The sequence below is a fragment of the Halichoeres trimaculatus genome, unplaced genomic scaffold (assembly GCF_033239565.1).
Source record: "Halichoeres trimaculatus isolate MK-OKI-2021-1 unplaced genomic scaffold, fHalTri1.1 fHalTri1_scaffold_15, whole genome shotgun sequence".
NCBI lineage: Eukaryota > Metazoa > Chordata > Actinopteri > Labriformes > Labridae > Halichoeres > Halichoeres trimaculatus.
In genome coordinates, this window is record NW_027437193.1 from 28151445 (window position 1) to 28178002 (window position 26558).

General features: G+C 41.6%; 3 protein-coding genes across 5 annotated transcripts; 1 reads left to right on the forward strand and 2 right to left on the reverse strand.

Moving 5' to 3' along the window:
- Positions 1 to 33: 33 nt before the first annotated feature.
- On the reverse strand, positions 34 to 5020 carry LOC141804846 (dehydrogenase/reductase SDR family member 12-like). Its single transcript, XM_074689489.1, has 10 exons — positions 4689 to 5020; positions 4217 to 4350; positions 4068 to 4150; positions 3867 to 3962; positions 3701 to 3782; positions 3550 to 3611; positions 3302 to 3406; positions 2778 to 2868; positions 741 to 878; positions 34 to 669 (listed from the first exon to the last, which is right to left on the reverse strand). Exons 1-10 carry the CDS (start codon positions 4742 to 4744, stop codon positions 503 to 505), a joined length of 1014 nt encoding a protein of 337 aa, XP_074545590.1. The 5' UTR covers positions 4745 to 5020; the 3' UTR covers positions 34 to 502.
- Positions 5021 to 5041: 21 nt separating this feature from the next.
- ap1s3b (adaptor related protein complex 1 subunit sigma 3b) lies at positions 5042 to 11076 on the forward strand. 2 transcript variants are annotated; one of them, XM_074689490.1, is made up of 6 exons: positions 5042 to 5266; positions 7387 to 7565; positions 7717 to 7825; positions 9573 to 9710; positions 10304 to 10365; positions 10524 to 11076. In XM_074689490.1, exons 1-5 carry the CDS (start codon positions 5264 to 5266, stop codon positions 10343 to 10345), a joined length of 471 nt encoding a protein of 156 aa, XP_074545591.1. In that variant the 5' UTR covers positions 5042 to 5263; the 3' UTR covers positions 10346 to 10365; positions 10524 to 11076. The 2 variants fall into 2 exon arrangements, with proteins under 2 accessions (XP_074545591.1, XP_074545592.1); XM_074689491.1 differs by lacking the exon at positions 10304 to 10365 and having other exon boundaries at positions 5052 to 5266; positions 10524 to 11063.
- A 316-nt stretch (positions 11077 to 11392) lies between these two features.
- scg2b (secretogranin II b) lies at positions 11393 to 14702 on the reverse strand. Of its 2 annotated transcripts, none has more exons than XM_074689487.1 (2): positions 14547 to 14702; positions 11393 to 14021 (listed from the first exon to the last, which is right to left on the reverse strand). In XM_074689487.1, the coding sequence occupies exon 2, from the start codon at positions 14002 to 14004 to the stop codon at positions 12187 to 12189; it is 1818 nt and encodes a 605-aa protein (XP_074545588.1). In that variant the 5' UTR covers positions 14005 to 14021; positions 14547 to 14702; the 3' UTR covers positions 11393 to 12186. The 2 variants fall into 2 exon arrangements, with proteins under 2 accessions (XP_074545588.1, XP_074545589.1); XM_074689488.1 differs by lacking the exon at positions 14547 to 14702 and adding an exon at positions 14125 to 14255.
- Between the last annotated feature and the right edge of the window lie 11856 nt (positions 14703 to 26558).

The window sequence follows — 26558 nt, forward strand, 5'->3', positions numbered from 1 at the left end:
AACATTGTGCTTTTATGCTGTTTTCAGTATAAAAAGATCTCAGTCCAAACACTGTTTATTTTTCCTTTTTGTATTTGATCAGTTGACATTTTTTCACTTTACAGGCATTGGATTAGACTTTTGAAAGTTCTGAGAATCACATTTTAAGTCATATTGGTGTTGACTTCAGCAGTGCCAACACAAAGGGCAGAAGTGTTGAAATCCACAGAAAGTTTTGCAGTTGAAAGGGCAAAATTTCACAACAAATCTTGGTGTGTGATTCAAAGATCAGAGAACTAAATCTCATCCAATGAATCCAGTTTATTCATGGACACAAAGGCATGTTTCTACATGCAGTAACCATAGAACATTTTATGACGCAAATTGTTGTCCTACATGTTGCAGTCATCACACTTATCCACAAACCTGTCAACACACACCTGAAAGTTTACAAGACCTTACACATAGAGCCTGTGATGTGTTTTGAGACAATTGCTTTAATCGTCAGTTTCTCCATCACCTCTCAGACAAACTGAGGTGCAGCAGAGGTCATTGGACCGTTGTGCTCTTCCTCAGGTTGTGACAGAATGTCTTCTGCCAAAGTTTCCAGCTGACTCATGAAGCTCTCCACATCCTGAAGAGAACTGTGAGTCCAGGCCAGAGGCAGGTGGGTGGGAACGGGGCAACGGTCTGCAACACAAACAGCCTGTCAGAGCCGGTAATGCCAGGTGATGAAGACGTGGGAACTTAACACTGCTCACCTTCAAAGAACTGCCCGCTGCGTGATCTGGATGCAGCTCGACACAAAGCCAGCCACACCACGGTGTCGGCTCCCTGCTCCACACTGCGCAGCCTCTCCCCCATCATGTGGTGGAACTGTGGCATGGATGTAGCAACAGCTGGAAACAAGGTATGACAGATGTGGTAAGTTGAGTTAATACTGCCAACACATTAAAAATGAGAAACAAGTAGGGACAAAACATTTAAAATGACATTTATTTCAAATGTGTTGACACTTATTTGTCCTGATAAGACATCCTCTGATTACACTTCTACACAAATTTCAGGAAATGAAATGTTTTGTTTTTAACATCGACTTTCAGAGTCAACCAAGGTCCTTTTTTTGTCATTGTTTTTTTGGTTTTTCCTAAATCAGGAAATTCACATTTTCCACAGGTTACAACATTAGAATAAAGGGTAGAATTTGAACAGTTTAAAGTAAAATCTAGATAGCACAACTAAATAATTAAAAGAGCTATAAAGGAAGAAACACAGTCTTTGTTTTATCTGTCTGACAGCAAAAAAAATGCAATTGCAAATCATTTACCTCCGAAGCCTGATTTATATGAGCGTACTTTTTAGACATGCACCGATGGATTGGATTGGTGCCGATTTCCTTAATTTTTGGGGATCGATGATCGGCCCATCCTTACATATGAAACTGGTCTTTTACACTTCCAGGAAAGTCTGACAGCCATTGTTGCTTTTTGCTCTGAGACCTAAAACTCAGGACACTTTATTGGTTGTTTAAGTTAAAATATAAAGATTTTATTGTTTCACAAGTAGTGTTCAATGATTTTCAATAAAATAAGATTGGAACATTGAAGATCAGCAACTCTAAGTCTGAGGCCATGGTTCTCAGTTGGAAAAGGGTGGACTGTCCACTTCAGGTCGGGAGAGAGTCTTTGCCCCAAGTGGAGGAGTTGAATCATCTTGGGTGGTTCACGAGTGAGGGGAAAATGGAGTGATAGATTGACAGACAGATCAGAGCGGCGTTGGCAGTGATGCGGACACTATACCGATCTGTTGTGGCAAAGAGAGAGCTGAGCCAGAAGGCAAGGCTCTCAATTTACTGGTCAATCTACGTTCCAACCCTCATCTATGGCCACGAGCTGTGGGTTGTAACCAAAAGAACAAGATTGCAGATAGAAGCGGCTGAAATGAGTTTCCTCCGCAGGGTGTCTGGGCTCAGCCTTAAAGATAGGGTTCAGAGCTCGGACATCCAGGAGAGGCTTAGAGTAGAGCCGCTGCTCCTCTGCATCGAGAGGAGCCAGATGAGGTGGTTCGGGCATCTGGTGAGAATGCCTCCTGGACGCCTTCTTTGGGAGGTGTTTTGAGCATGTCCAACTGGAAGGAGACCCCAGGGCAGACCCAGGACACAGCGGAGGGATTATATCTCTGACCTGGGAACGCCTTGGTATCCCCCCGGAGGAGCTGGTGGAAGTGGCCGGGGACAGGGGTCATTTGTCTTCGCTAATGGCACTGCTGCCCAGGACCCAGATAAGTGGTGGAAAAAAATTAAATGAAATGAACATTGAAGGTATATGCTGTCAGTTAAAAAAATAAAAAAAATAAAAATCGGTATCGGCCCAAATCGGTATCAGCAGGTCAATGGTATCGGTGACTGGCCAGAAGTGATCGTGCACCCCTGGTACTTTTTCTTATGAGCTTAGTTTTAGATGTATTTTTAATAAACTGATCAGACAATATGTTTGCAACATCCTGCATCAATTTCCTTCATAAATGTGCAACCTGTTCAGAGCCTGTGATTTGTTTACTTTATTAGAAAGTGTTGTTTTGCTCATTCCACACATTCTTATAGTTTTGCAGTTGAATCACTTGCTATAGGATTACCATGGATCACCTGGATTACTGCCACTGTAATGCCATAAAGTTATGCTGTAAAGTATTTGTGCAACTCTTGGTGCACTTAAAGGCTTCTTTTTATTGATAAAATAAATTAAAGATTAAAGAAAACAACAACAACATCATTAATCTTTTTTTTAGCCATCCTGTACCTGGAGTATTTACCCAGCCTGGGTGCATCACAGAGAAGTGAATGAGTGGATTGGCTTTTGCCCACTGTTGTGTCAGCACCACCTGCTGTCTCTGAGGAGAAACAACACGTTACTGTCATCCTGGAAAAAAAAACTTTATATTTAACCACAATATTCTGAGAGACTTTTTACCAAAGTATTCATATTTTTTGCATAAGCAACAGTAGCTTTACCACAGTTTATGTGCACAGCTAATGTACTAATTAGGGTGAAGCTAAGATTAAAAAATGGAGTTTAGAAAAAAATTCAATATGGCCAATGTTAATATCAAGTAAATTACAGGATCATTACAGGATAAGAATATAATTGTTGAGGAAGTAGCAGTTTTTATGCCTTAAATATTGAATTGTATACTGCAATCTATCTTTATATAATATATTATGATTATTAGTAGCTAAAGGTGTTAAAGAAATGTAGAGACGTATTAATGAGGATTTGTTTCTTAACTGTCTCTTTATAAAATCACCCACATTGTCATCTCCTACCTTGTTCTGAGCGTACACCATGATACCATCAAAGTACCCCTTCTCTGACTGCAAGTCATCGACTCTGAGCTTCTGGACCAGCATGCCTCCTGATGACACAGTGATCTAACATGCAGGGAGAAAAGAGACCCAGTGTGTTCAGACAACAGCCACTGCAGCACTGTAAACAGAAGGGGCTTTATTTTGCTGTCCTCATAAAACAGATGAGCATTTTGTTTGTGTGTATCCGTGCTTGTGTGTGTTTATACCACTCTTGGATCACGGCTCTTCTGTAGAAGTGGTATAAGAGTCTGGGTGAGTATGTACGCTCCTGCAGAGTTGGAGATAAATGTGGTTATGTTTTTTTTTTTTTTTGGTGAAGCAGCGTGACACTTTTGGACCATCTGACTGACGTCTCACCCATCGTGTTTGTTGCAAAGTTCTTCTCCAGTCCATCAGCAGTCATCTCTCTTTTGTGCACGATGCAACCTGCGTTATTTATCTGGACAGAAAAGAGCATAAACACTCAACACTGACTTAAATATCAGTTTGCAAAAGAAGTGTAAAGCAGACAACAGACTCCTACCAACACATTCAAGGATGAGTACTGCATCTCAAAGTCCTTTGCAAACTCCCAGACTTTGCGTGTCTCTGACAAGTCTACAATATGGACGTAGACTTCCTAAAAAAAATAACAAGATAAGCATCAGCTTCTCTCATAACACGAATCATGGGATTAATCCTTTTATTTTACCGTTTAGTCACGGTGAGGCAGAACAACACTCACTGTATTTCCAGACTCATAGATGATGTCCTCCCTTGCCTCCTCTGCTCTGTCTCTATTCCTGCACACCATGTGGACTGTCCCACCTGAAAACAAACCGTTAAACACTTATCCTTATATAATACTCATTTAATAACATTTCCAAGACTTACCTCTCTTTGCTACAGCCATGGCTGTTGCTTTGCCAATTCCACTATTTGCTCCTGTGATCATAAAAGACCTCCCAACGACAGATACATTCAGATGTTGGGGATCGAAGTCTTTAGCTGCCACCTCATATCCCTTCCTATAGCCACACATAGAAAATCAATCAATAATAGATCTGAGACTTATTTCTTTGAATGTAAGCTTCAGTGCAAGCAGGTTAGGTAAGCTTTGTCCACAAGAAACTGTCAATGGGACTATTGTGAGTGTCTATAAAGGCTAGTTTGTGTTGTGGTGAGTGCCATTCAGTGATCAGTCTGTTTATTTCCCTGTGTTAAACAATCCTAAGGTACATGAAAAAATACAATATTTAATCAATCAGCCTTATACAAACTCAAGCATCCACACAAAGAAGCTTCCAGCAGACTCTTTTAGTCTATAAGTAAGCTCCAAAGTTAGGACTTAAAAGTTTTTACATACCTTGTGTAGTGGTGAATTCCATTCAGAAACCAAACTGTATTTCTGTACATAGACATGTCTCCAAATGGAAATCAATCCCATGAAGTGCCTCAGCCTGAGCTCTTGAAACCACTCTTACAGAAGTCAGTCTTACGGAAAAAAAAACACAGAGCAGGAGAGGAAGAGGGAACACTTACTGCTCTCTGCTGACGCTACATGGAATAACACACACAAAAAAAAACGCTCAGCCTGACAGTCAGATGCCACAAGTTAAACTTGTATGCGCTCATTCATTACTTCTATTGTACTGGTCACGTGGTGTTTCTCTCCAGGTTGTGATGGGCTGCTCGCTGAGCGCATTCCTGCAGCAAGCATCCACAGCAGCCAATCCAGATGGTTGTGACGTTTGGTGACGCGTCCTGCAGGCACCGCTCCCCTGGCAGCCAGGAGGGGCGGAGTTTACTAACTTTCACACTGGCTGAAAGCGACGACGGGTGGATAATGTGTATAGCAGGACCAGTTGACCCCCTGTGAGGGTTAAAGTGCTTTATTTTTTATTTATTTAAATGTTTTTATAGCTCTGGTGCAGCTCCAAAATGGTAAGTGTTGATTTTACATGCGTAAGATAGCGTCAAAGTACATGCAGCTGTTCACCTGTTGCACCTGTTGTGGCTTTCAGGTTGCTAGAGAGGCTTTACGTACACCTGTACACCACTTCCTGTTACACACCTGTTAAGTCTTATCCTCACAAAAAGGTTGCTGTTTGTGTTTCTTATTTTTATCGTTGGTTTTTATTATGAGTGTCAATGTATTTGAGGCTGTCGGAAGTAAGGTGTGCATTTCCTGAAGCTGGTCCACCTCAGTGGAACAGGTTTCGTCACTTTGCGTCGAGTCCTGCCCTGGTGGCAGTTTGACGCTTTTCATATCAATTTGCCTGGAGCTGACTCAGGGGACACACGCCTAGAAATACCTGTATATTCAGTCGTTTTGAGCCTATTGTTATTTTGGTAAAATTTGAATGGTGCGCCAGGGCGCAAGTGATTTTAGAATATTCAACAATGTATATTTTTCATGTACTTTTTTTTTTCTAACTAGTTTAACTCTGACACTCTGTTAGAATTTCATACAGTTGATTAATATTAAATTCTTAGGCTAAAATTTAATTCATTGTATTTGTCCTTTGCAAGAGGAGTGCAAGTTTACTATTATTGTCATTCAGAATTGTATAGTACAATTCCATTATCCTTAGCACCAAATATCAACACTGTAATCCGTAATTTTATCTAAAAACTGATGCAAGTCTGTAAACAGCCATCCAGTTTGAACCACCTTTCATTGCTTCAACATTAAAGGGGCTGTGAGAGGTTTCTAAGTGATCTTGCAAAAGTCTCCCATCTAGATGTATGCTTAATTGTAATCCACACTTTGACATAAGATTATTAGTGCCAATATCAAAGGTTACAGGTTATTTCAACATGCTACTTCTTGGCTTCCCGATTGGGTCGAGCAGTACTGAATTCAGTTACAGCACATCTAGGTCTCTATGACAACACCACGCTGGCTGTTGAAGTTTGGTACTGAGTTTTCTCTCCTGAAAATGATTTCTGTGATTAATTTTGTAGTGATGGTGGACACAGGAGCCTAACTGTCAGACAGAAAAAAGACAGAGCAGAAGAAAGATAAACGGGAGACTGATACAGCCTTAGCTAAAGGCTAACACAGGAGCTAAATTGTTTGTTTCAATATTGACAGCTAAACTACTTACAAACTGACAGTGTTTACTTGTTGTCAGGTTAGCCTACAGATACGTCGGAGCACCAGGCTGCCGATAGCACTACATATAGCTGGTACTGATGTCACATTTCAAACCGTAGTGTTATGTAACTACTGATGAATACCTTACCTCGGCGTGTCATATCCAGTAAAAAGTTGTCTTGAACAAAGACATTTTTTTTTTGATCCAATCTCCATTTAATTCCTAAACAAACACACGCCTGGCTAAAAGTAATTTGCGACAGTGTGTGTGAGACTCCGGGCCAGAAGGTGGCGAGGGAGTGCAATTAAAACAGATCCTCCTCCAGGCATCTTTAAGCAATGAAAGCATTACCTCTCCTTTGTTTCGTTTTATTTGTTTATTTGTTATTTCGATTACAACAGTGCTTTGGGATGCAGATTGACCTCTTTACTGACTTCTGCTTCTATAGACCAAAGACAAGACAAGAGAAGAGAATCTCACTCAAAGATGTCACAAAAGCACCCTCTATTTCAGGACTGTTAAACCACATCAGGACACACTCCATAAAAGATGTGTCCATCTATTGAGAATCCTTTTAGTCCTTGAATCAACAATAAAAGGAAGACTTAAAGGAAACAGTGCATGACCAAATTAGCAAGGGCAAAACAAATGGCTTCTTTAACACAAAGCCAAATCTATTCCCAAGTCTAGGAAGGACGTTCTGTAAACATCCGTAACCCAACTCCTGAAAGTTGGCGAGGAAACTCCAAACTGCCCCTTGCTCTGTTGTTTCTGACCTTCACATTTCTGTCCGCCTGCTGAAGTTACTCTTTAATGAACCTTTACAGCCATAACCACTTGTTTGACCCTCTGTGCATGTTAGAGGGCAGTTAACGTCTATATCTGCTTGCGTGCGTGGTTTGTCTGGCCTAATGCATGTATCACAGTCGCCACTCTGACCCTGCTGTGTGTCTGTGCTGTCAGATGCGCTTCCTGCTGCTCTTCAGTCGCCAGGGGAAGCTGCGTCTGCAGAAGTGGTTCACGCCCATGTCAGAACGTGAGAAGAAGAAGATCATTAGGGACATGACCTCCATGGTGTTGTCACGGCAACCTCGCTCCTGTAACTTCCTGCACTGGAAAGACCTGAAGATTATTTACAAGAGGTGGGTGCCGCCCCCGCATGTTGGATTATTTATCTACTTCCTGAGCAGCATGACCACCAGTTGTTCTTCTTCTTATAATGATGCCTCTGACTGTCTTATTTATGACTTCTCAAATGTCCATTGAAGCCTAAAAACGCTGTGTCACCTTCAGGTATGCCAGTTTATATTTCTGCTTGGCCATCGAGAACCAGGAGAATGAGCTGTTAGCACTGGAGGTCATTCATCGCTACGTGGAGCTGCTGGACAAATACTTTGGCAATGTATACACTGTGTTTTCACTTCTTTTTTTATTTTACATTAAGCTTTAGCCTCAAGTTTGTCATGGCAATTAATTTTATTGGTGGGAAAAACCAGAGGCCAGATAATAAAAAGCTAGCACAACGCCACAAAGTCATCCTCCTCTGCAATTTTAAACATTTGGTACGATAAATATTTCCACAAAAGCAGGAACTGCACATCCTCTGCAATTAGTGACCTCTTTTAAATTCAACATCTGTTTTTGTTAGAAAAGAAATCGCCTCTAAGTGCTATTCAGATTACAGTAATTTTACCATCTTTGTTTAAACCAATTGACTTCCAGATCACACTCAGAAACATGTGAACGAAACAATTCTTTTTATTCAAGAAGAAAAAGGTTCAGACTCATTTGAAGTAATAAAGTTTGAATGTTTTTTATGAACATGTATTTATTGGGTTTTTACAAGTTTAAAAAATACATTAAACATGATAACGAAACATAGATCCATCAAACTGTAAAATAATCCAAAAGTTAATGACATATCACCGTCACATTACCAAAACTTCTAAATTTTACAGTTCCCTAAGGATGCAAGAAAGGGGTTCCAAATCTCTTTAAATTTGTCTGATTTCTTTTTACCTGCGTATGTTAACTTTTCAAAGACAAGGCACGCTGATAGTTCTTTCAGCCAGTGCTCAACTGAGGGGCTCTTGACATCTTTCCAGCAAAGAGAAATCAGGCGTCTAGCCTGTATTACACATAAATCTGTAATTTTTTCTCTTTGTTGCTTAGTACACAGTCCTTTGGGTACAAATTAAGAAAGTTTGAATGTTGACATTATAATATACACCAGTCAGTCATAACACGCTGATCACTGATTGGTAAAGTGACTATGGATTTCCGTGGTCACTTGGATAGGACAGATTAGAAGCATTTTGTTGTTTAAGTTGAGGAAGCAGGAAAAATGCACAAGAGTGCGGATGTTATCAACTTAGCAAAGAACCGAACTGCGATGGCCAGACAACTTGGTCAGAGCATCTCCAAAACTGCAGCTATGAAGGTAGCCTGAGACATTACTTATTCTATAGCTTTGAACGTTTTTCCTATCCCCTTGATCTCAATCCAATCAATCATCAGATGTTCTAGAACAGAGGTCGCCAACTTGTCGATCGCGATCGACCGGTCGATCTTTGAAGCTTCCCAGGTAGATCTTGAAAATAACAGAGAAATGAATCATTCCTCATCATGCATGATGGAGTTCTGCCACGTACCTCGCACATCATGGACAAATGCGGACTATGGCTGGAAAAGTTGCTTGAGGGAACCAAATCCACACTTCCTGTGATTATTTACCAGTGTTTATAGACACGCTATCATCTACCTCTCTGTTCTCTATACTGTAGGAAACAAAGTCTGATCCACCAAGACCACACATTGTAATTTACAGGGCTTTAAGGACCGTCTGCCAACATGTTTCCGAATACAAACTTGCACCTTTAGAGGTGTAGTTTTATCAGGTCAGGGCTGGTATGGCCTTGAACTAATGAGAAGGGGATCTGTATACATGTAGCATGTGGTCATAATGTTAAGACTGATCAGTACTGATACACTACTAAAAGTGCCATTCAGAATAAAAAAGGAAAATAACCACTCAACTCAGCTGTGGAGTTTATTTCCATATCAGTGAAAATTAGTCAACACACTTTTTTTTTTTTTTAAGTGTCTTATGTTAAAGAAAATCTCAATAATCCCTATCATAACTCCCCCAGGTGTGTGAGCTGGACATAATCTTTAACTTTGAGAAGGCCTATTTTATCCTGGATGAGTTTCTGATGGGTGGAGAGGTTCAGGAAACCTCCAAACAGACGGTGAACCGCTGCATCGAAGCCTCGGACATGTTACAGGAGGTGAGACATGTGTACGACATGACACACACAACACAAGGCGTGGCTTTTTATCTCTGTGGTGTGATCTAAATAGTGCTTCAATCTAGTTTGCAGTTGATTATGAAAATATCCTTTTTATAATCTTTCTGTGGGTTTCTAAGAGGGTTGGAAATGTTAGAATGAAAAGCACTTTAGTGTGGTTCCAAGTAGTAAGTGTCGTGAGTTCAATTAACAGTGGTGCTGCTGAGTCCCTGGTGTGCCTTTCCTCCTCGTAGCTGATAGGCTTGTGATTATTAGCTGTTGCTTCTGCTCTGTCTAGACTTGTGTCTGTGCTGCTTTTTCTTCCCCCTCTTGTGTGTGTTTCTCTCGCATTATGCCCTCTTGATGCAAGTGAGAAATAGATTTCCCTGGACCACGGTGTAAGTTTTGAGGGTTTGGCTGGCCTCCTCCCCCTGTGCCCCCTCCCTCTGTAGGTCCTTGGCTCTGGGTGGTACGCTCTGGTGTTTGTTGTTTTGTGCTTCGGAACAGGGCTGACTAACACTTTTAAATCTAGACTTGGACTGTGTGCAGCTTAGCCCCCTCATTCATTTTGACTTTGACTATTATCGCTTCAGGATGACAGCAGTGAGTGGTATGAGGTGGAGCTGTTTGGATGACCGTGAATATGGACAGACAGGTTAGATGTTGTGCTTGTGTTAGTCACGTACCTTGTGTTGGTGTGCTCAGCATTCAATAGCAGGTGATGTGTGCCTGCCTATGATGATTAATGGTGTTATTAAACATTTTTAACAGGCTTACACGCTATTTTTTACCCTTTTTTCTGCATTCTTCTAGACTATGGAGGAGTATATGAGCAAACCAGCGTTTTAACCTCATGTGGTGGAAAAAGGGAACAAAAATAACAGCATGGAATCCGGAAGTCAAACTTTTGATGAGTCAAAGGAGTTTCTGAAAAGAAGATGAGAATTAACTTTGATACTACTGAAAGAACTATTTAAAGTCTGTTTGCTTTCTGCCTTGTGAGTATGTCTAATGTTTGTAGTTGTGCATTCAATATATACACTGATTGCTGTATTAAATTTGATGAAGTAGTAATAGAAATTCAGGGAATGATAAATGATTTTTTTTTTAATGAAATAATTTTAGATTTGTAAGAGTTAAATCTGTAAATGTGTTTTATTTAAAACTCGTGTAAATATATATTGAAAGTTGATGATTTCTTTCTTAGAACACTACAGATTTATTGTTTGAAATACAAAAAAAACACATTAAAAATGAATGCTTTATAAATCCAGGAATAGGATTTTACACTATCAGACAGCTCACTCTGAGGTAAATTTCCTGTATGTTTTGACTTTTTGTTACTTTTACTGATGTATTTGCCTTTTTTTCTTTTCTTTTCTTTTTCTTTCTTTTTTTTTTAAACATGTTTCCAGTGTGGGTTTGAACATCATTACTTTTATAATGTGCAATGTATGATGTTGAGTCTTTTGATTAATATATGTATTTTGATAAGCATTTTACCTTTGAGTAAGCATTTTTATTTGTTATATGAGAAACTAATGTCACCAGACATCTCAAAAACCAGGGACATTAATTTAATCCCCCATCATTCCCTCTGTTTCCACCACTTTCTCCTATTTGAAACCAAGCATGGTGTTTGTGTACAGTGCTTTTTTAATAAGGCAACACAACTCAGCAAGAAGAAAAATAATACAGCTGATGCTTTATTCATCTGTGATTCATCACACATTATTGAACATGTACAAAATGGTTTAAAAATGAGCATACATAGCACAACCACTGGTAGGCCAACGTTACAGAGCTTTGCAGTATGAAAGGGTTGGAAGGCAGGCAACGGTCTGCTGTTTAGACTTGGAAATAATTATCCTTAATAATAACATTAAATCCACTAACCCTGAATATATCAAGAGCCACAACAACACCTCATCTCTGCCATACCAACAACTCCCATCTTTTCCTGTACTTCTCCTGCCGTTATACTGCATACTTGAGTTTACAGGCCTGGTCTGTATGATAATCAACAGATATAATCACACATGTCATTAAATAGATAGATGAAAATAAGTAGCTTTACCAATACTCAGGTGATTATAGTTGAAAATATAGGCCCGTTTCCGCTGTTTACAAACAACATTAATGTAAACAAACCTGTAACATCGTCACAAAACTTTAATAACTTCGGTTTTCATAGTGATATTGTGATTTAATCAATGCATTCATAGGCAATTTGAAGACAAAGACAGGTTAACATCCAATCAAAGTGTTCTGAGGATGTCTTTTTCTTTATTGATTGCACCTTTAATATTTCTATAATGTTCTTGCAGCAAGTAGGGACTTTTTAAGTGTTCATTTTTATAAGGATGACATTTGTATAAGCTATAACTCTATGATAGAAATTTGTAAACTAGATCACGTCCACCAAACTTTATTTTTGAGACAGTATAAACACTATGTTCTGATTTCTCCTGCAAGGCTACATCCCAGCCACTGTTTTCTCACGGTGCTCCTTCATCTCCTCCTCTTCATTTTTCACGGTCTGTGGAGCGGACGTCTTGGCGGGTACCTCCTCTTTCCCTTGCATCTCTGTGGGGTTTACCTTCTCCTCCGTGGCCACCTCGGTCTCCCTCTTGGCTACCGGCCTCTTCTCAGCATCCGCTTGTCCCAGGTAGTCCTTCAGAGCCCGCTCGTACAGCTCGTAGGGGAACTGGCCCTTCAGCTGCGCCTGCGTGTCCCGCTTGGCGATTGGGTTCGGGTACTCTGTGAGGATTTTCGCCGCCAGGTAGGTGGTCACTTCGTCTTCTACATCTCCATCATCGTCGTCTTCGTCGTCAGCAGCAGCAGCCGCCTGGCGCTTCAGGGGCATTTTGTTGAGCTCGGATAAAAAGAGGTTCTCCCTGCGTCCGGATGGAGGAGGGATTTTAATCGGACCTGAATTTACTGCCGGGCTTGACGCGGCGGAGATCCTATCCACGGGGGTCTTCAGGGGTCTTTGCACCACAGGGTACTCGTTACTGATCGTCTCCACGCCGATGATATCCAAAAAATCCTCCCTGTCCATGTCCTCGTTGGCAGGCTTGCTCTTGAGCGGCAGTCTGCGGCTGTAGTACCGGATCTTTGGGGTCTGGCCAGTGGTGAAGCGACCTGGGGTGTGGGAGTCACGGTGGAGCTTCCTGAGCTCCTGTGTGAGCAGCATATCGATGAGGTCCTGCGGAGGGACGTGGAGTTTCAAGGAGAGGTCCAGCAGCTCTTTCACCGTGCGGGGGTCCACGATGGAGGGGCGGATGAGCCTCTTCCTCTGCTCTCCGGTCTTGTCCCTCTTCTGGGTCTGGTCGCTCATCTCCAGGACCTTCAGCAGGTAGTAATCCACGAGTTTGGTGTCATCATCAGCCTCCTCCTGGTCCTGGTTTGCCCTGCGCTGCATCTCCTCTCTTTCTGCCTCCTCCTGCTCTCCAAGCGCCCTGTCCATCTCTTCATGACTCCCGTTCTCCACCTCCTCGGTCTCCTCTCTTTCCTCCACAGGGACCCACTCCTCTCCCCCGGCAACGTCCTCATAGGCAGGGTTCCTCAGGCTGATCCCCTCGTCTTCTTCCTCATCTTCATCCCCGAACACGTCTCTCTTCTGGCCACCGACGGAGGGCATCCTCCCGAGCTCCTCAAAGATGGAGCGCAAATTGGCCAGACTCTGAGGAGTGTACTGCTCATCCAGGTCCTCCGTGGCCCTCTTGGAGGCGTCCGTGTTCTCCTCATCCTCAAACATGAGCGGATACTTCTTGTGGGGTCTGGGGAAGTTGCCGTAGTCAGCCGGCGCGCTTTCGGGGACTTCCTTGTCTTTGGTGCGATGCCTGTGCGTGCGTCTGTCGTTCCTGGGCGCTGACGCGGGGCTGAGCTTTGCATCCCTCCCGGCTTGGTCCTGCAGAGACCTGAGCAGGGCTTTCATCAGCTGCTCAGCGGTAATGTCCTGCCTCTGCTGCGCGGCGGGGGCAGGCTGGCGGTCCCCGGGAGCCTCGTCCTGCTGCGACGCGAGCTGGAGCAGGACCCTGAACTTTTCTACTTCGTCGTAATCCGCGGGTTCAGGTCGGCCCCCGTTCCGCTGCTTCAGGTTTTCGATGTACTCCAGGGCTTTCATCATGTCGGAGCTGGGTGGGTAGGAGGCCGGCTGCCCCTCACTCTCCCCGCCTCGGAGTCTGTAGCGGCGGGGGAGAGACGCAGCCTGCAGGGAGCATCCATGGAGGAGGAAGGCGAGCAGGACCAGGGCTCCCCCCGCGGGCAACTTGTGGTGGAAATGCAGCATTATAGGCTATGTATTACCTGCGAAGGGAGAGAGAACAACATGTAACTGAAGAAACACAATGGCACAACCCCACGAAAACTCAGTCTCTACCCAGTGCAGACTATTTAAGATTAAACCCACTGAAGAGACACCAGCGTCAATGCGCGCGTGTCGGTTTTAATCCGGGATTTGTTTGCTATCAAGGAGTTCCGCTCCACAGATTGAAAACGCTGCTGCGTGTGAGGAGACACATTCACATCACTGGATGAGTCACTCCCCGCGTTGTTATGAGCAACCTCAGCATCCGAGACCTTATTTTTTATGACACAGATCAGTGTTTTAAACATCATTCTTCGTCATCCATGTGTAGCAGCGACTCATTTAATCACCAATAGTCGATGGAGCGATTGCTTACATCGATAACCTCCATTGTTACATGGCGCGATAAAATCTGCATAAAGCCTTTGTGAAAAAACAACAACAAAGGATCCTGCTTTCTTAGACTCAATGATGTGCATCTGTGCTGAATAATATTCCACACCTGCATTAAATCAGCGTCTTACCTTTGGCAGTAAAGCTCAGACAGCAGTGAAGGTGTTTATCATCTCCTCTGAAGCGGTCTTGTTCTCTTCTGTTTTCAGCACTTGGACAGCTCCCCTCGTTATATGAGGCGACACCTGACCACCGCGTCATCACACAGCACACGCAAGAGCCGGTCCGAAAAAATCCATATAAATGATTCAGGTCTATGATATGGAATACTAAAAAACCTCGCTGATTTAAAAATAGTTCTCCTTGCTGTCTGTTACCCAGCGGAGATCTGTAAAAGCATATCGACTGGAAGGAGCTTTAAAAGCCTGAAGGCAGCCGTATTGAGTTGAAGGGCCAGGTCTCAGACAGAGTCATATGTTTATGTGAACGATGGATCATCAGAAAAGTGAATCTAATAATCTGTTTCTGCACAAATCATTATAAGGAAACTTTTATTTAGTAGATCAGCATCTCATTCTCCTTCCTTGATACAAAAACACCAGCATGTGGGACTATTTTCTCTTAAAATGCATTACACCTGCACCAATATGACACATCCTGTCATATGAATAAACATGAACATAAAGGTAGGACTTAACATAAAAGGAGCAGAACACTTCACAGTTTTATTCCATCAACCTTTTCTCGGTAAATGAAGAGTTAAACCCTTTCAGCGATGACTCACAGACAAAAACCACCGCGGAGTTGCTGTCGCAGTTAAGCTGCCCCACCTTCTCCTTCTCCCCCTCCCTCCTGTCGGCTTGGGGCCAAAGCGCTGGCATTCCGCAGGTCGACCAGATAAAGGGGCCACACAGCAGGTGGGAGGTTGTGACAAAGTTCATGGTGAGACCCGGGTTTTATTTGCTTACAAGCTGAAAAAAAAATCTGTTATAAAAACGGCATTATTAATAACATGGGTATGCAAGGTCTTGCTCACTTTTCCAAACCATAGTTTGAAAAAGGCTGTGACGAGTTTGAAAGTGATCTCGAATGAGTCTCCCTTCTAGATATATGCCTGATCGTAATCCACACTTTAAAATGAGATTATCAGCGCAAATATTGCTGGTTACAGGTTGTTTAAATTTGCTACTTCTTGGCTTCGTAGCTTCCAGGTTTGTTTTACGGCACGTGTATGTCTCTATGACAACAAGCTGACGAAGATTAGCAGGGAGAAGAAATAAAACACAGATATATGTGTTTTTTTCTGCTTGAAATTATTTCTGTAATTAATTTTGTAGTGATGGTGGACACAGAAGCCTAACTGTCTGACAGAAAAAGGACAGAAGAGCAGAAGAAAGCTAAACAAAAGAGTGATACAGCCCAAGCTAAAGGCTAACACGGGAGCTAATCTGTCTGTGCTAACGTTCACTCCAACCCACAGTCAGCAGTTATTCTGCAGTGGTCTGTTCAAACTTGAGAGTCTATCAATAAAATGAAGAGTGAGGTTACGTTAGCTCTGCTTGGTAGATGACTGGAAGAACATAACCAGGATTTACTAACGTTCCACATTACAGACATGTCTTAAAGCACTGGACTGCCAGCTGTGCTAAATATAAACAGCTACTAAACTACTTACAAACTGACAGTGTTCACTTGTTGTCACGTTAGCCTACGGATAGGTTGGAGCACCGAGCTGCTGATAGCACTACATATAGCTGGATACTACGACGTTTCAGACTGTAGGGCTATGTAACTGTGCAGATAAATACCTTACCTCGGCGTGTTGTATCCAGTGAAAAGTTGTCTTGAACAATGAATATTTTTTTGGTTCTGACTTCCATTTAATTCCAAAACAAACACATGCCTTGCTGTTAATTAATTTACGACAGCGTGCGAGGACTCCAGGCCACAAGGTGGGGAGTGAGAGCAATTAAAACAGATCCTCCTCATAGCATCTTTAATTTTTGCATCTATGATATTGGAGTTATTAATATTTTAGAAGTAAGAAACAACATTCTACTCTTTTTTGTGTACAGCAGAAAGGCCACACATTTAAATTACAATACACATTTATACACTTACAGTCCTGTAGCATTTTAGTCTACACTCTGACAGGTGAGCCTAGCAACACACACACACACACACACACACACACACACACACACACACACACACACACACACACACACACACACACACACACACACACACACACACACATTCATTTCAAGCCTGCTCCAACCCCACCCATCCTTCACCTTTTTTTTAATCACATCTAGCCTGCTTATTATTCCACATTTCATATTCACATAATCTTCTCACTTCACCGTCAATGCAGGGAGCATCTGGCAGAAGACCTAAATGTTTGACTGGAGGTTTTTTTTTCACGTGTTTGTGCTTTCAATCACATGTTCTCCAGGGTTGAAAGAGATGCAGGCAGCCTCCAGAAGTGAAAACACATGCATCTGGCTCTCTGCTGCAGGGTGTGCTATAGCTTATTTAAGTTCCTCTGTGTTTGTGACAAAAGATTGGGAGGGCAGGATGAGAAAATTAACCACATACCCAGGAGACTGGTAGGGGGACAAACAGAGAAGAGAAGGCGTGGTGATGTCTGTCAGAGGAGTTGTATAATCCCACAGCATCACACTCCTCCTCTGACATCACACATCTCCATTCACAACAGTCTCGACTGAAGAGGTCACAGAAGCAGCCTGCCCACTGTAGTATCAATCATATAAAGGTTACATTCTCCTGCACAGCAATCAGGAGTTAGATAATAGAATATACCTATCTACTGCTATCGATTTAACGGAAAGATGAACAAGTACACTGAGGGGCCATGAGCATGGAAATGAATTTATATTTTTGGTTCGCTGACTAATGAAAGTGTCACCATGAATTTGTCAGCTCTGGAGTAAATAACAAAGACCTCATTAAGAATACAAGAGCTAAGAAGAAATGCTTTGAAAGCATCAAGAAAACATTTGTTTTCACACACTGTATTTTTAAGTGTCTGAGTCAGAGATGCCCTTATGTTGTCGTTTGATGACCGCTAAGAATAACTCTGTCACACAGCTTTTTTGACGTGAGTGACTCATTATGCATCGCATCAAGCTGACAGTGATGCTTTCTTCATGTCGTACAGTATTCCTAAATTCTTAGCTCCACCAGGGTATTAAAGATCATACAGACAGTTTGACAGTATTGTGTGTAACTATTCTTCCAGTGCAAAAATACGTCATCAACCTGAGGTAAATTCAGAATCCAAACACATTTTACTGATATGTAAAAATGTGTTTGTGCAGCTCTCTGTGTGGCATCTGCCTATGTGAATGTCTGCCCCTCTATATCTGTTTTCAAGAACCCTGAATGATGGATTTGAAGATTTAAAACTCAAATCCCAGCAGGTTCTCCTCTAAATCCCTCATTCCTCTGTGGTGCTGGTGATGTGTAGCTCTCTGTGTGCGATGCTCCGTACAGACCCACACAGTCACAGCAGACACTCACAAGAGGAGTGTTTGTGGTGGTTGGTACTGCTGTGTCCCCCTGTTGCTCTCTCTCTTTGTTTATTGATTAGTGTAACAGAAAGGAAGAGGGGAAATCACAATAATTAGATTAAGAGTTCTTAGTGCCACCATTACTCTCATATTGGCTTTGTTTCCTGGTTTATTTAATACACATTATTCCTATGCATCTACAGCAGTGGGCTTCATTAGATTAGTGTTGACGAAGTTTTGATGATGGCTGTCTTCTGTTCTGGTTACAGTTGAAAATAACTTTGTTCATCTTACTTCACTTAGATATTACACAATATGCATGTTTGGTGAGGGATCGTCACGCTCTATTTGCTTTTGATATTAAGTCTTGTAGGTGGTTTATTTCCGTGAGCCTGTGTGATTAAGAGAACTGCAGCTGTGACCTTGGCCCTCACTGAGTCAGTTTCTAGTCAGCTTTTATTTCTTAAAAGCTTAAACCCTTACACACACACACACACACACACACACACACACACACACACACACACACACACACACACACACACACACACACACACACACACACACGCACGCAAGCACGCACACACACACACACACACGCACACACCCACAAACACACAAACCATGCATTAAGCTGAATTCAATGAAAAATTAAATGAGATGTTTGTCTTTAATTCTAAATAAATTTGAAAATACTTAAAATTTCATAAACTCTCTATCTGTTAAAAATGAAATAATAATAAATTATTGGCAACATTTCAACACCAGAAAATCAAATTTTCACCAACATGCTTGTCTTAAACAATATACTAAAAATAATAACAATAATGATTATATATATATTTATATATATATATATATATATATATATATATATATATATATATATATATATATATATATATATATATATATATATATATATATATATATATATATATATATATATATACACACACACACACACATTATAATTCTAATTATTATTATTATTAATATTGAACGCTTCAACTTTTTTCTCATTGCATTTACTTCCAAAAAAGCAATTCAAACAAAAATTCTACCTGACATTGGTATTAATTCCATACAAAATCTTTATTTATGGACTTGGATGTCATGATTTCTTTTCATGTGTGGATTATTTAAATTAATACCAATGTCTGGTAGAAATTTTGTTTGAATTGCAGCTTTGGAAATAAATGCAATGAGGAAAAAAGTTGACACCTTTAATACTTATTTTCCCCAATGTGTGCGTGTGTGTGAGTGTGTGTATTTATATATATGATTTTACCATATTGACGAACCAGAGAAATCTACAGTACAGCAGCATATTGAAATACAATACCACATTATTACAGTGGATTCTTAAGCCCCACCCACTTAACTATAGTTTTAAGGTTTGAAGTGACACTTCAGGTGGCCAATCAGATTTTTTCAGATGAAGGGAATCTGCCCACAACAGTTTCCACAAGCAGAAATCTCCTGTTGCAGAAAAATTAATTGTTTAAAAAAAAAATACAGATGGGGAAGTGTTAAAAAAGCTGCAGTTCCTCGAGTATCCACTGGAGGCTGACTCCATGTGTACCAGAAGCAACATTCATGCTCATTCAACACTCATTTAAAAGTGAACACATAGCTTTGTACATAAATCATTTTAGAGTAAATACTTAATTTCTCTATAGGGACACACATCATGGGAGGGATTTATTTTTATATCAAAGATTTACATGGAATGAGGGGTTTTTAACAGGTGAAAGTCTTATTATGAAAAAAAAAAAAACGAAATTAGAAGTCCAATCTCCTCATGGTTTTTCCTCTTACCATGGTGCAATTTTCTGAATTGGGCATTTTGATATTGATATTTTCAGCCAAGTCTAAATTTGCATGTCAAATTTAATCTTACTCTCATTCACTGCACATTTGCATAATTTGCCTCCACAACAAAACAATCAGCTACTTCATCCTCCTCCAGTCTCTAAACCCTCAGCAGTCAGTTGAGACCGTTCCACTGTTTATCCACATGTCAATCAAAGCAGCAGGGAGAGACTGATACGAGCTCATGTGCGTCACCATGGCACACGTCCATATGTTCACATTCAACCACATACACACTTTCAGGGCTGCATCTCTGGGCTGCTTTTGATCCTTTGTGTTTGTTCAAATTGAAGGCTTTATACATCAGCAGCTCAAGGATCCATGACTCAATCAGGAGTCAGGGCTGGAGAGCTGCAAAACACTTCATCGCTGCAGCCTTGGATTCTTTTGTCAAACATCATAACATTCTTATTAAAAACTAATAATACAATTCGATCACTGCGGAGGAATGAAGATGCATCCACAGGTGTTGTTGTCCCTTTGTTTCCATTCTCCACCCCCTCACCTAGTCACCCCCATCATGAGGCGGTGGGAGAACGGCACGCCTGTTGTCATGGCTCGCCTTCTTCTCAGCCAACGTCTCCATGGTGACGCAGCCCCTCAACCCTTTCATCTGTTTCCACCTTCATCTTCTTCCACAGGTTGGTATCCTTTCATAACATCGTCATTTGCCTAGTGACATGCATTAATGACTCTCTCTGCTCTGTTGTACCCTTCAGGCTCATCTTCCCCCTTGTGCCAATTACCGCCGTTAAAGAATGGTCCTTGTCTTCAGGTGCTTTCAGCCAGGAACAGAGGCTGAGGGTTGATAAGGGCTACAATGTGTTGTCTGGGTCATTAGGATAGAGGAGCGGTACAGACATAAGTGTGCTGGCTTTGGCAATGTAGTGAGGAGACAGGAGAAGTAAAGAAGAGGATAGACAGGAGAAAAGAGGAGTCTTTTGAAAAAGGGCATAAAATGGTTCACTGAGGAATGAAGCTGAACACCCGTGGGAGTAGGCTTCATTTCTCTGCATTAATGAGTCTGTCTGCTAATGATGGCCATGTTTTCACTCTGCGCTGTCTGACATTTGAGACACTCATGTATTAATTTACCAGTCACCCAGTTAGATTAGCCAAGGGTAAAGACAGCAGAAATGAACAGCTAGCCAGGCTTTAATAAAAATCCACCAACTGTGGCCTGCCAACAACTCCAAAACTCTGTCCTATGTTCTTTATGGTTTCAAAGATGCAACCAAAATATGATGTATGAAGTTTTGAGGTGTTGGTTGATTGTCGTATTTCTTAAACCACCTACGTTGGCAGCTTCTTTTTGTTTCCTACTTTTGTACTAGGCTAAGCTGACTGGCCAACAGAAAAATTAACATATGTGTCTTAAATGTTGAACTTCTCAGAACAAAAAAAAATGCCAGTAGTAGAAGAAAGTCTTATTAAAAGTGTTTTTTTTTAAAAATCAAATCAGGCCACAGATTTAGTTTCCATTTAGCTAGTTAGCAAAGCTTAGCATAAAGTAGAAACCAAGAGGTAAAGGCTAGCCAGTCTTTTTCTGAAAAACCCAGCTACAGTAGCCTTTTAACACCTCCAAAACCCACCCTGACGCTATTCATGATTTAAAAGAAGTGACCGATGATGAAGATGAGGTAACAATAATTTTAGAGGTGTTGGTTCAGTGTGTACATTTTTAGATGTGGTGTGTTGACCTTTTTCCTTTTGTTTCCCACTTATATGCTAGGCTAAGCTAAGTGCCAATCATAGACTTTATAATCAATGAATGTAGCCCCTTTGATATCACTTGCCTGTTTCTGGAACACATTCTTAGAGAAAATTGGCTGGTCCACTCATATTAGAAGTTGGACGGGCTTTGAGTCTCCAAACTGACAGCTAACAGTGCCATCAGTCACGTGAGTTGAGCTGTGCCTCTGTTTGTGTGAACTTGCTACCTTAATATCCGCTAAACTGCCGAGTTAGAAAAAAATTCACCCCCAATACAGTGTGTGCCAATGGTGAAATAAACAATTCAGACAGGAGATGTTTTTTGTACCAGGCTGTAAATAGGTTTATTCCTGCTTTAAAATTGACCTTTCTTGACTTGGTGGTGACTTGGTGACTTCCAGTACTTCCAGAGCCAGCCTCAAGCAAACACTTGAGAAACAGCAGGTACTGAGTTGAAAAGGAGACTGGCACAGTGAAAAGATGTATCAAGCACCAAGTCCTTGCTTATTGGAGCCCACTTCTTCTGTGGTAATCATATTAAACTTGACCATTACTAGAAGAACTAGAACTACACCCACCAAATTGTTTTAGTTAATTGGTAAATTTAGTGTGATTGCAAATGCAGCTACATGAACCATTTCCCCATATATAGCCTTTGGAATTAGCTGAGCTAATCAGCAGGTATAGAAAGCTAAAAGCAGCCACATCTAGGGCTAAAAGTGAATCCAGTTCATCAAATAGATACATGAAGATTGGCCTGACTTGACTAGCAGTCAATTCCCATAAGTGCTTAAAGAGGCTGTGAGGATTTCCTGGATAAACCAGTGGTAGCGCCAGCGATAACGACTCCACTTTCCATGAGCACTTGCTCCATCAAGAGGCATGTTTGTTTTGAAAAGTGAATGGAGATCAGATCTTTTTAATTCTGCTTTTCTTGCTTCTGCTTTTACTGGAAAAAACACAACAAGGTAATGTATTTATTAATATTTGCTTAGTGCTGCTCTTTGAAACGTGACAACAAGCAAATTTTGTAAACTCAGTTTGCAGCATTGTTTACTAGCTGGCTATATTTATCACTGCTGACAGCCCGGTGCACTGAGATGCGTATTTGACAGAGCAAAGCAGAACTAATGTAACCTCACTCTTCATTTATTGATAGACTCTCAAATTTGAACAGACCACTGCAGAATAACTGCTGACTGTGGGTTGGAATGAACATTATCACAAACAGTTTGACCCATGTTTTAGCCTGTGCTCTACCACTCTCCTGTGAATCTTTCTTCTGCTCTTCTTTCCTTTTTCTTTCAGCCAGCTCCAGTTTCCATCCAAACTACAGCATTAATCCAAGAAATTGTGTCCAGAAGAGAAAAACCTTTACAGGGACTTTGACGTGCTGCAAGAAAATACAGTCCAGTCCAACATGCTTCGGAAGCTGAGAGCTATTATTTAGAAATAACCTTTTTCAGATTAATAATCAGGCATATTTTTAGAGATGAGACTTTTTCAAGATCGCTAGGAGAGTCATCACAGTCCCTTAAAACATCTGAACATTAAGGTTTTGCTTTCAGTGTCATCATGATGAAAGAGCGGTAGTAGCTTATGATATGCTACTTCATCTAGTCTAACACCCTGAACTTGAAGTTTTGTGTTTCTGATTATATTCTGAGGTGTACTTTGCTCACCAGCCTTTCCAAGAAATCTATGCTTCTGGATTTTTCTCAAGTGAAATTCTGGTATCAATGCTAGCATCAAGTAGCATACATCTCTGTTAGAACTTTTTTTCAGGGCTTGTAAAGTTACTGAGTGTTTCCAACAAGCACATTCAGTGCAGACAGCGTGTCCAATAGTTAGGGTTCCTGTTGGTTTGTCCTTACAGGGCAGACAGCAGGCCTGACTGTTAGTGTTGAACACAATCTGTGAGGAGCGAGTTTGCTACTTTTCACAGGCTCTCTTGGCTTTCCCTTTGACACATCAAATTTCTCAGGGTATCACATCTTTTGGAAATACTTTGAATAACCAATCCTGTCGGCGATGTGAACAAATACAGCTACGTGAAGAGACATGAGTTGTGATCATCCTCCAATCTAACACGCAGCACAGCTGAATACAGGTGAATGACGCATCACTAGATTTAAAAACACCTCTTTAACTCAAGGTTTCATCTAAAGGTCCCATATTCTGCTCCTTTTCTGCAGTTTAATATGGATCATTGATGTCTTCATGAAATGGTAGTAACATGTTTCCAGGCTCTCATAGCCCCTCTGTTCAGAACGCTCTGATTTAGTGGGCGTGGCCTTCATATGTAAATGAACCACCGCTGATACCGCCCTGCTCTTCCACGTCGATGAGAGTGGCACCACGAGCCCCGAGTGCACAATGTTTAGAAAACAGCGAAGCTCGTTTTTCGTAACTTTACAGGCTAAAACAACAATCTAACCGTAGCTAAAGTTAGCATCCTGGAGCTAACACAGAGACAGGAGGGATACTGAGGAAAAGCTCTTACATCTGCTCCACAGCACACAGCATTTAAAATACTCACATTTCCAGGGTCCCAGGTTTGTTGGTGGATGGTTGGTAATGTGCCTGAATTCAGGACCAGTCTATTCTCTAGCCCTCTGATGTACTGTCCAAAGTTGGAAAAACAGTCGGCCGTGAAGTGACTAGCACACACATGCACAGTTTTACTGAGTGTAGCTGGAACATTTCCTTGATAAACGAACTCTAGCCACTCAGTCTTGTCTTCTTCCGAGTTGGGAAGCTTGTGCATGGAACTATGTGGCTGTTTACAGCCAAAAACAGAGCAGTGATGGCTCTTCAACTTTGGCATTCTCTCTCCCGCTGCTGGGTTCGGGGGTATCTGCTTCGGTGGACCAATCAGGTCAGACTTGCTCCCGATTGGTCACAAAAGGGAATCGCTCTCGTCGGCAAATCATCAAAATATAAACAGCTCGTTTTAGGTCAGGATTTTACATTCACAAGCTCTACTAAGTACAGGTTTGTCATTAAATATCACATTTTGTGGGCTGGGAGGAAAGCCAAAGACCCACAAATTTCACTTAAAGACTTAATAAAGTGATTTTTGTATATTATGGGACCATTAAAAACACACAATTCTAATTTTTTAACATTTTGAACACACTTTAAGCTTTTCCTAGCTCACACAGTTGATTTGATCATAGAATAAACACAACAAGTGATCCTAGAGCAGTCATTCATCAAACATGTTGATTGTACAACTTGTGAGTTATGGTTTGTGGCTTGGAAGCAAGAAAAGGGGGATTTGTCATCCCTCCTCATGGATTCACGCTCACACTTTGGCACCGTATCACTACAGTTTGACTAAAACCTTGTTTGCTTGTTAGTGGCCAGGAAACTTCACACCCACTGTCCAAAGTTGAACGCCAAGGATTCCTTCAAAGATAGCAGAATGAAAAATACAGACAGATGGTGGCTGACTATTAGGGGATAATGACTGATAACTGAGATTTATTATTCTTGTATGAGTCTCTATATATAGATATATAGGGAGAGCCTCATTAGCACCACAGCTCATTTCTTTGCAGTTCATCTGGAAGAACACCTTTTTTACATTTGTGTAGCTTCTGTCACACTTTCCCTCCAGCTTAACAAAACCCTGATTCTCCTCCCTCTGAGGGCCGTACCCCAATTTGAAGCACCGTTTTCTGCCTTTCCCAAACTTCTTTTCCATTTCCCCTCCTTCCCGTCCCTGCTCTCCACCAACCCTGACCTCCTCTCTGCACTCCCCACTCATTATTAATCCACTCATTATTAATCCCCTCCACCCCTTGTTTTAGACCCTGTACATTTTAATGACTGCGAGTGTTCACCTTGGTTGTTCTGACTCATCCCTTTTCAACTCACCGTCTTTGTGCCGATCCCCTTCACCTCCGCGTTGTGTGTTGCGCGCGCGCGCGTGTGTTAAAACCCACGTGCGGAGATTATGTTAGTGTCTGCGGTGAGGGATGCGGCCTGACGCACTGGCTGACGTCACGGCCGACTGAGACAGGATGTGTTTTTTGATGAAGAAATCCTGTCAATGAAGCAAACCGATTTAGAAACTGAAAGCAGCTGAAGTGTGAAATGACAGTTTGTCGACACAGGGAGATTAATTCGTAATACATTAAATTACAACTCAATTCACATTCATGTTAACAGCCTCTGGATACTTATTAACATCTAAAACGTGAAACAAATTACAATGACTACATTAATGTATTGTAATCACTAAGGTCCGTGTTTTCTTTTCCTCCCACTAATCTGAATTTTGTCCTTTTTTCTTCCTAATTGGTTGTCCATGTCACAGCTCCATGTGAGTCCATTATTTGAGATGTACAGTGTCCAGGCAACCACAGTGATTTTTATATTCATCAGAGTCTGCCATCTCTCCTTGTCCTCCTCTGCATGACTCCATTTGACCAGTGAAAAGTGTTTTGCAAATGTGAGTCACTACAAACACAGAGATACAAAAGATTAATTAAACATGGTGATTTTTCAATATGTTCACGTTTTCTCCATGTTAGCAAGCAGCTGCACAAGGTTGTGTTAAAGATGTTTAAATATGCTCTTCCTCAAGTGAATAATGTCCTATTTTTATCTCCCCTCTCTTCTTCACACTTCATCCTCCCATCTTTCCATTGTTATTCATTCTCATTCATCCAGCCCTCCCCTCTCTGTCTTCGTCTTCTCCACTTTGCTTGTTATTTCCAACTTCCTACTCTCCTCCATCCCTCCTCCCACCATCCTTTCCTCTCTTTCTGTTGCTCTATCACTGCAGTTTCTCCCTCCGTCTCTCCACCACTCCCTTCTGGGCGGTGCGATGATGCTGATCTGGCTGCCTCCCAAACCGTTTGCCCCCTCCACTCCTCCACTCCTCTCCTCCACTCCCTCCCTACTGATGCTATAAATACCCGGCATCGGTGAGTCATCGCCGAGACGTATCAGTTGCCTCTCCCTCTCTCCATCTCCCCAACCCCACCTCCCCCTTCCTCTCCTCCTCTC

What these genes read in the sequence shown, in the direction of transcription:
- LOC141804846 (XM_074689489.1), bottom strand. Translation starts at nt 4,744, where the DNA reads ATGTCTATGTACAGAAATACAGTTTGGTTTCTGAATGGAATTCACCAC. An exon ending in ACTCATCCTTGAATGTGTTG is followed by an intron (nt 3,783 to 3,866) that starts GTAGGAGTCTGT and finishes TTTTCTGTCCAG; the next exon opens with ATAAATAACGCAGGTTGCAT. An exon ending in TGGTGTACGCTCAGAACAAG is followed by an intron (nt 2,869 to 3,301) that starts GTAGGAGATGAC and finishes GTTTCTCCTCAG; the next exon opens with AGACAGCAGGTGGTGCTGAC.
- ap1s3b (XM_074689490.1), top strand. An exon ending in CTGAAGATTATTTACAAGAG is followed by an intron (nt 7,566 to 7,716) that starts GTGGGTGCCGCC and finishes TGTCACCTTCAG; the next exon opens with GTATGCCAGTTTATATTTCT. An exon ending in CCTCGGACATGTTACAGGAG is followed by an intron (nt 9,711 to 10,303) that starts GTGAGACATGTG and finishes TTATCGCTTCAG; the next exon opens with GATGACAGCAGTGAGTGGTA.
- scg2b (XM_074689487.1), bottom strand. Translation starts at nt 14,004, where the DNA reads ATGCTGCATTTCCACCACAAGTTGCCCGCGGGGGGAGCCCTGGTCCTG.